A 9,158-nucleotide genomic window follows, 5' to 3' on the forward strand; every position below is an offset into this window, starting at 1 on the left:
GTGGGAAGAACTTGCTCATTAGTGTCAATAAAGCGGCGGGGGCGGGTCCTATGGAGCTGTCCATCACCGAAGCGGCTCACCAATCAGAAGGATCTGACTCCGCTCAGCCCGCGCCCACTTCCTTACAAGGTCGGAAAAACTCAGACCGAAAAGCGCCGCCATCTGGCTCGTCTGTGCCAGCCTCTAGAAAGTTGAACCCTCTTTTGCTGACACCCATCAACCCAGTCCAGACCCTGCCTCTCAGGCTTTTCTCATCAGGACCAGGAAAGACTGAGCCTCTGGGTTTAACCGAGAAAAGAGATCCACAATTAGCAATATGGAGGATCTTTCAAGGGCGGTTAAATCTCCCGTCCCACATGGGACTGACTACATGGGGCTACAAAGTACATTTGGAAGGGGCAAGAATTTACAGCCAACAGTTTGTCGTTTCTCATTTAAACATTCCTGAGTCCATTGATGCCCACCGTACAGAGAGAATGACCACGGGCTTGAATCTTACTCTGTAGATTTTTCTTAGGTGAGATGAGTTTAAGCATATTTGATTTTTTTTTAGATTTAAAAATTAATCATTATATTGTCTCTCAGTCCTCCATATAAACGATTCAGGAAAGGTGTCTCCTTTCTAGAGACGCCCTTTTATCTAGGCGTAATTATTTTAAAATGTAGGCCCTGGGATTTTAATTCCCCACGTTTGTCTTTAATGATACAGGCTTAACTTCAAAACTTCACAAAGTAAGCCATGTTTTATGAATTTCTGTATGTTTTTTGAAATACTTTATGTTCAAGTAGCTTCATATTCATATTGGGTTTTTAAGAATCGGTGTGTTTCTTTAAAATAAATTCGAAAGAAAGCAGAACTTTAAAATTGAACGACCGCAAACATGTATGTGCAGTTCTGTTGTTTAGACTCAACATTTTCTCAGGATTAACGTGATATGGGTTTGACGTGAACAACAACAACAAAAAAATCTCTTGTAGAATAAAATTCACTATGTACACGAATCTTCAGTAAAAATACGCCAAGAACTATTCGTTTTGTTTCATTTTGCTTTTCCTCCCTTATTTAAACATTATTCATTTAAACACTGCCGCCCTCAGCTTTCTTCTGGCTTCTCTTTAACATTCAGGGAAAAGGCCTCTGAAAATAGCGTCGCCCCCTGGAACCGGTATTTTGTTTTTAAATCAGAGTGAGAGAAACAGTTCCTTCAGGGCTGGACTGCTGGGAAGAGATAGAACCAAGCAGGGGGCGCCTAGAAGCGCATGCAAGGCCCTGACCCTAAAGGACTTAGTAATGTCCTTGCTGCGGATGCAGATTTTTAAATGCCCAAGAAATGTTTTCAATTGGAAGACATTGCTTTAATTGGGGCATTGGGAGCCTGTGTCACTTACTGGCTTGGAACTGTCTGGAGAACCTCGCAAATTCAGCAATGTGCTGGATGATGTTTTATCCTCAAGGATAAGTTCAACCTGGTTTGGCCTAAAGCGGGAGCCAACCAGAAAGCGTGAAGAGGAGGCCTGGAAAGTTTTGGGTTGGTAGGGAGAGTCTAGGATGAAGTGGGATTCAAATGTCTATGGAGTTTACATAGGCAACTCGTGGCCCTGGGCGAAGTTCCAGGAGGAGCGTGTGTGAAGCAATCTTCAGTCGCCCGCTGCTAAGCTAGAGCGCCGGCCCTAGTGGTTCTTCGAGCAAGCCCGGCTTGCAGTCTAGGGGATTCATAAATTCTGTGACCCGGGGGTGGAGTCACTAAAATGTTTCTGGCATACTCGACCAGCCCACAGGAGGAGGCTGAGCGGCTAGTTTCAAGAAACCCGCCGGGATTTCCAGACCGGAAACCTACTTTGTAGTTATGATCTTGTCCCTTTAAATGCCGCACAGTTCAAACTGGTTTGAGATGTTAAAACAGGCCTTCTGGGCTACCCTGAGGATCACAGGATCCCAAAGTCCTCCCGCTGTTCTGTCCCTTTACATCTTCTTCTGACTATACCCCTGGTAGATGGAGCCTCGGGCTACAAAATTGACTTGGGTTCATACAACAAGCAAACTGGAAAGCAATATTACAAACCAACAACAAAAAAAATAAAAGTAGTCCCTATGTGTGCAAGTATGTGCTGAGCTCTCAAGGCAGAATGAGGGCGCTAGCTTCCTTAGTACTGGGCTTAGACTGCTTAAATCGGGCTCCAGCTCCAGGACCGAGGTTTCCCCTTTGGGATGCACAGAGCATGACCTGTGTTCCCAGGAAACTGTCAGAGAACCTCATCCTGGGCTGGAGAGCGAAATTAAACCCCAGTTGGCTAAGAAGGAAAGGGGTTTCAAGGAACCTTAGTTTCCCAAGGCCTTTTCCCACTGGGCTGCAAGCTTAAGGAAAGGCCAAATCCTGCTGTTCCAATCAAGAGAGCTACGAAAATGCACAGCCACTGTGTGCCTCCAAATCCTGAGGTCTCATTTGCAAGACTCTGTCTGTGTGCCCCTGTGAACTCCCGTAAGTGTATTGGTACGTGTGTGTCCACCTGAGCACATGTAAACGTAGGAGTGTGTGCCTATAACTCAGGGAGAGAAAAATCTCTTTTCCCATTATATTACTTACATTAAAGAAGGATCAGAACTGAAAGAGTTTGCCGTCGGGCCTCTCCCCTCACTTGTCAACCGCTATTTTAACTGAAAAGTCACTCTGGGGTTGGAGTAAGCCTGAGCGAACTGGTAACTAAAGGAAGGGCAGAAAATCCTGGAGAGTACAGATTTTAGGGGTGGGGAGAGGGATGATGTACAGCTGGAATCAGAGTCCCAGGGAATAACCAAGATGCATGTATGCTGGGGAGGGGATCATCGTGAAGGAAAGGGTAGACTTTTTAAAAAAGGATATCTGCTCTCTGCTTTTCCTGATGCAGTTCTGAAACATTCCCCTTAGAAGAAAAATAATGAAGAAAACATTCTCTCCATCTCCATGATGCCTCTCTCTCTCTCTCTCTCTCTCTCTCTCTCTCTCTCTTTCTCTCTCTCTCCCTCCCTCTCTCTCTCTCTGTGTAGGTGTGACTTGCTGTTTCATTTTATCTAGTTGATAAAACACCTATTTTTTTATAAACAACTGATGGTTTTCTAAAAGTAGACCAAGCTGTCCAGACTTTATTGTGTACTAGTCAGCCTTCACACGCTTAACAATCACGGTAAAGCACACTAACCTTTATGTTTGATTTCTTGCACTAGAAACCTAATATACTGATTTTTTTTTTTTTTAAAAAGTGAGCAGTCAGCTGAACTCAGGTCCACTTGCAGTGGTCCCTGGATCCTTTCTACACATGTAAAAAAGATATTTTAATATTAACGAAAAGATTAACTGAGTGAGAAACGCAGAAACAGGCGAGACTGAGACTGTGGGGTGAGCACTGTTAAAACACGAGAGCAAGAAAGATGGATTACTTCGTGCTTTGTAACTGGATCTCAGAAGGAGATGCTAGCTCTTAATTCAGGACCGTGGACATCAACACCTCTCACAATTTACCAGGCTACAGAGCAGAGCAATCGCTTCTCGCTCTTGGCCTTTCTTCATTCTGGGCACAGGCTTTCTTGCTTCTTCCTCTAATCTGGATTAATGCAAAACAAGTCATAATCCGCATAAATTTAGCAAGGCTTCCAACGGTAAATCTGAGCTGGCTGGGCTATAAGGCTGTGTTTTAGGACTTGCTTCCTTACCATGCAGCTGCAAACCCAGAGGGAGCAGAAAGAGCCAAAGCTGGGATTCCTTTCAGCTGGCTTCTGTTACTGACTCTCAGCCCACACCAACTCCCATTTCTTTTACTGTCTCCCAACAACGGGTTTCCTCTCAGTTCCAATGAGCTAAGACAAAGACTCCAATCAATGAACCCAAGAACCCGCTCTGCTCGGACAACACATTCAGAACACCCCCCCACCCCCAGTGCTCAGAAGGGTTTGGGCCCAGAATTTCCTCCCCAATCTTGACTTCTCAACACAGGCTTGTGCCCCCTCTGTACTCTAAAGATATGGTTTCTGGGTCAAATGAATACAAGCCCCTCTTCCTTCTTCCCTCCCTCACCCTAAGGGATCAGGAACCTGCAACATATCCAGAAGAAAATCCAAGCTCCAGTAAATAACCATCCTTTCTCATCCCCATTCAAACTATGTCCAGATATATCTGCTCTGACTCAGTCAGCATTTTCAGAAGGGGTCCCCTTTCTATCTTACTTATTGAACCACGCTCCTTGAAGAGTGGTACAAGATGTGAAATACCTGTATCTTTTTATACCTGATCTAAAATACCACAGCTTGTTGGAGGTCACACAGTTAGTGCCAGGGAATGAGTGACTGGGCATTGCTAACACTAGTGTAGTAATAATTTGGACCAAAGACAAAGAAGGAGCCTGAAAAATAATATATACTTTCTGGTCACGGGGCAGTAGTCTCAGTTTCACTATTTTTTTTTAAATTTACATTGATCTCATTTCTCCCTATAAGCAAAGGCTACCAACATTGTGGCTGCCAGTTTAACAAATGGATTGAAAATAGAACCATGTACAGGCCTCATTTAAGAGTATGTTTAAGTCGGGCAGTGGTGGTGCACACCATTGATCCCAGCACTTGGGAGGCAGAGGCAGGCGGATTTCTGAGTTCCAGGCCAGTCTGGTCTACAGAGTGAGTTCCAGGACAACCAGGGCTACACAGAGAAACCCTGTCTCAGAAAACAACAAGAACAACAAAAAAGCATTCTATATTTGCTGCTTTGGTTTTGTGTTTTGTTTTGTCTGGAGATGGGGGGGCTCATCTAGGCTGATCTCCACACTTGATCCCAAGTGATCTTCCTGCCTATGGCCTCACAGAGAAGCACTCCACTCCACTTCATCCACTACACTTGGCTTTCTATAAAAATTACATGCTCTACTGCGACCTGGGGTTTGTGCCCATCCATATAACCTATTGAAAGTACCAACAACAAAAAGTGTGGATGGGAACTTTATTCCTATTTCATGTAGGCAAAAAGACATTCACTTTTACATGAACAACAGGAGTTTTGACAAATTAATTGAAAGCTAGTATTACAATTGTGTAGAAAGCAAATTAAGACATTGAAAAGCAGTCCTGGGAATGGTTCCTGTTCTTCAGCACGAGACAGAAACTGGACCAAAACAAAAACTCGTCTACATAATCTTTCATTCCGTTTTCATTTTGAATTGTACAAAGCCTTCTATTGTATAAGAAGTGCATGTGAACAATTAAGTAGTCAAAAAATGGAAAAGATTGTATCCTCTCTCTTTTCACTATAAAACTTGGAAAATATCTAAAAGCCATACTGAAATATATATATTCAAATTGGATTGTCTCTCTTTTTTTTAAAGTATCTTTAAAATTACTTTTAGTTATGAGTGTGTGTATGTACAGGTGAGTGCAGGTGCTCTAGGACAGAGGTGTGGGGTTTCCTGGAGATGAAGTTAGGGGCACTGCCTGTCATCAGTACTGGAATCTGCCTAGCTATTTTTCCAGCTCCCAAATTGGATTTTCAGGTAGAGTCAATGAAAATCCTGGAGCAAAAGGCTAAAATGTGGCAGATAAGTACCAATAGGAATGCTACAAGGTGCTTTCAAGGTGACTGGGGAGAACCCCCAGCACACTCTTGTCCTTGTTTCCAAACTGTCACAGTCTAAATTCAGTCTCTTTAATAAAGGAGGCAGAAACACTTATCACAGGCCGTGCTCACAGTAACTAGCATTTCTAGAAAGACAATCTTCATTTTTTTTTATATTCACCTTTAGTCTTCAGCGTGGTTCCTTCTCAAATTACACAAAATGTACTTTAAGAAGCACTCACTACCTGCTACAGATGTCCAGGAAAACTGAGTTATGGAAGTCGGAAACAGATGGTGGTCGCCTATTGCACATGGAAGGTACATATGAAAGTTATAAATTTCTTTTTTAAGTCAGCATTGTAAACGCATTTTATAGGGTTCACGGTACGTATTACATCTGTACGTTTAAGTCTTGAGATACATGTTTTTTAAAAAAATTTGTGGTTTTAAATCTTAAGAGAAAGAAATTTTCTTCGTGAGTCAGTAGAAGTAAAGGAGGGCAAAGTCGAACAAATAAAAATAAATGTATGAAAAGACAAACAACAATGTTGTTTGATTTCCCAGCTGGTTATCCTGAAAAGGACTTCAGGTTATCCTCTGGCAAAAGATCACTCACAACACAGAAAAAAAAAAAATGCCCTGTAGATGAAGCTGCCATTCTTTAAGTTCCTGTTCTGAAGCAGATAAATGAATTTGAGCAACTCGAGGTTGGAATTGATATTGTTTTAAATATCAGATTAGGAATTCAGCCTTGCAAGTGCCAAAACTGCACCAATATCAATTTGCTTGTGAAGGGGAACAAAAAAAAAAAATCTTGCCAACCTTTTGCCTTTCAAAATGTGTTTTAATCTCAATTATTTTTAATGACTTTGAAATAAGGTTCGATTCCAATAACAATTCAAATTGCGCATTAAATACTATCAACAGACACTAAGTACCATTACTACCAAGGGATCTTCTAGCACAGTTTCAAAGCTACTTTAAAGTGATCTTTTGTGTTTTTTCCCCCTACCAGAAGTCTCTGTGTTATCTTTTAAGTTACAATTTACTTGCGTGGATTTTTTTAAAAAAGAGTCATGGATTTCTCATTCCAGTTCATTTGAAGATATTTCGTAAGGGAGTTATGAGACTGGTTTTGGTTTTAAATGAGTTTAAACAAATATTTACATGTTTAAATGTCTTGAAAGTGGAGCGGGTGCTTACAGGTGCTATTGCTGTAGGTTAGCGGCATGTAAACCATACTTGTATTTCCATAGTAGAAGAGAAATGTCCAGGATGCTCTCCATGCCCAGGCCCGGAGACCCAAAAACATTTCATCGCCGGTAAGGGCGAGTGGGTAGGGGGAGACACAATGCAAAATAATAACATATGCTTCCTTTCTGGAAAGTTTTAGTTGGTTGTATTTTGCATCCTTTGTGATTAGTTGTTGAGTAGCTCGCTGCCTGCATTGGTTTTCTGTTCTGTTCCTGACCCCGCTTTGCGGGGGCTTTTGATCACTCTGTGCTAAGAGGGGATAAGAAATTGAGCATCTAATGCTGCGGACTTGCAGATAGAAGAGAGGAATCCCCAAGGCGCGGAAAAGGCTCTCAGATTCCGTTCCCAAGACCCAGTGCAAGTTGGGAATAAGGGAATCGCAAGAGAAATTTCTCCTTATCAAAATTTAAGTCGCTGTGATCCCGCCCAATCCTATCCCAGGCCATCCCCTGCCTCTTTGTTTCCGTTTATAATTACAACTCTAGAAAGGAACCTCAATTTAGACCCAGAATAAGCTTAACTGGGTGCTCCGTTGGTTTGTTTCTTAAACTATCATTCATTGCTTGGTATTGATACAAAGCGGACAAAAAGATTTTTTTTTAAAAAAAAGTCTGATTTCCTGGGGTATTCTAAAATTCTGGAGACCGATCTCACTGGCAAAACATTTACGAATTCAAATTTCCGATGAGGTTCCACACCTGAAATTAAAAATCCAGCCCGGCTTTCTGAAGCCTGAGTTGCTTGGGTCAATATCTGCATTTTCTTTCATTACGGTTTCCGTTCTTTCTGGTCTTGGTGCCTCCCCTCCCTGCCCCCAACCCCGCCACTGCTGAAGACATTCTGATTTACAGTTTGACTGAGAGCTGCGTTTCTGTTTAGAAGGTGAAACGTCCAAGTCAGTTAGCCAAATTATTCCCCGACGGTTCCAACATTGCGCCAGAGTCCCAGAGTCAGTTATTTTTATGTCCCACTGTATTTCAAATGTGCGGGGTGATAAATAAAAGCCGCCTCAAAACTTCAAACTATCTCAACCTGATGAGGAACAATGACAAAAATTAACCCAGCCAAAGCGTTGGGGTTCTCATGAGCCTCTGGTTCATAAATCAGAGTCCGCGCGGTGCGCCCACTTGTAGCCGCGCCTCGGCTGGGAGCGCGCCTAGGCGGTGAGCGCGGCTCGGAAGCCGCGGCCCAAATAGGGATCGGACAGACGTGATGCAGAGTTCAAGTCATCCGTGGAAGAGGCGTGATGCGCGGGGGCGGGGAGGGAAGAAACTTCTGGCCACGCCTAAGCGACCCCTAACTAATTCGCCATTAACAGTTCTCCCAGGTGGTGTGTGTAAAACCAAAAAACGGCTCGAAAGGGAGCTGAGGAGAGGGAAGTGTTGAAGGGATGCCGCGGGAACTCTCCACCGATCCCTCTGCTGGCGCCTTGTCCCTTGATCCTTTGCTCTTTGCCGGGTAGCCTTGGGGAGGCCATCTGGGGAGCTGAGCTCCGTGCGGCCATTCTCTGAGCTGCCTGCTGGAGCCTCCACTCCGGAACATACACACACGTCCCATCCCTGCAATCAGGCTCCCACTTAGCCCGCACCCCGTCACCCAGAGCTGGAAGCTGGCTTCTGGCCTCTCGGATGTTTGACCCGCTGGGTCCGAGGGTGGTCCCGATCCCCTGGCCTTGAACCGCGCACCTGTTGGCGAGCTGGGCCTGGGAGCTCGAGAGGACCCTGTGGTTCTTGGAGGCCGCAGGGAGTCGCGGCCATCTCGGCGCCCGGCGCACAGTGGGCTCGGTGGATATAGGCTTCATCCTTCTCAGCGTGTCACTAGCGCCCATCTGCCCGCTGAGCGGCAAAACCAGCCCTGGGTTACACTTCCGAGCGGGGTCGGCGCCTCCCTAGCCCAATGGCAAGGGCGCGCGCAGCTCACAGCGCTGGGCAAAACCATCAGGAGGATCTGAATCGGGCGAAGGCGCGTCCCTTACCCTAAGAGGTGACTTAGTAAACAGAGCTCTTTGGCTAGCGTGCGGTCCGTTGCGGATTCTACTTAGATCAACCTCAGTGACCTCGGGGAAAGCGAGGAAAGGAAGCTCAGGGCGGGAAAGGAGGACTGTTGAACCTTTTGCACATTTGAACTAAGAATTCCCTAAAAATGAAAAATTGGTTCAGAATACTGAGTAAAAACTCAACCTGTAAGAGAAGTGTCCCACTGGTCGGCCCTGGCGACACGGCCACTGGTATTCGGGCCGCTGTCTAGGGCTGCGTGTCCGCAGCTCCATCCGCGGAGGGCGGTGGCTGAGACCGTAGAGCTTGGCCCTCGCTAGGCAGCTGCGGATCGGCC

At 44.9% G+C, this 9,158-nt stretch overlaps 1 protein-coding gene across 1 annotated transcript; it reads right to left on the minus strand.

The window, feature by feature from the left end:
- Nucleotides 1-6,630: 6,630 nt before the first annotated feature.
- Nucleotides 6,631-8,770, minus strand: LOC116073145. The gene has a single exon (XM_031344833.1). The coding sequence runs from the start codon at nucleotides 8,653-8,655 to the stop codon at nucleotides 8,128-8,130; it is 528 nt and encodes a 175-aa protein (XP_031200693.1). The 5' UTR covers nucleotides 8,656-8,770; the 3' UTR covers nucleotides 6,631-8,127.
- Between the last annotated feature and the right edge of the window lie 388 nt (nucleotides 8,771-9,158).

Source organism: Mastomys coucha, unplaced genomic scaffold (genome assembly GCF_008632895.1).
Source record: "Mastomys coucha isolate ucsf_1 unplaced genomic scaffold, UCSF_Mcou_1 pScaffold23, whole genome shotgun sequence".
Lineage (NCBI taxonomy): Eukaryota > Metazoa > Chordata > Mammalia > Rodentia > Muridae > Mastomys > Mastomys coucha.

Coding starts and splice junctions, on each gene's coding strand:
- LOC116073145 (XM_031344833.1), bottom strand. CDS start 8,655: ATGGGCGCTAGTGACACGCTGAGAAGGATGAAGCCTATATCCACCGAG.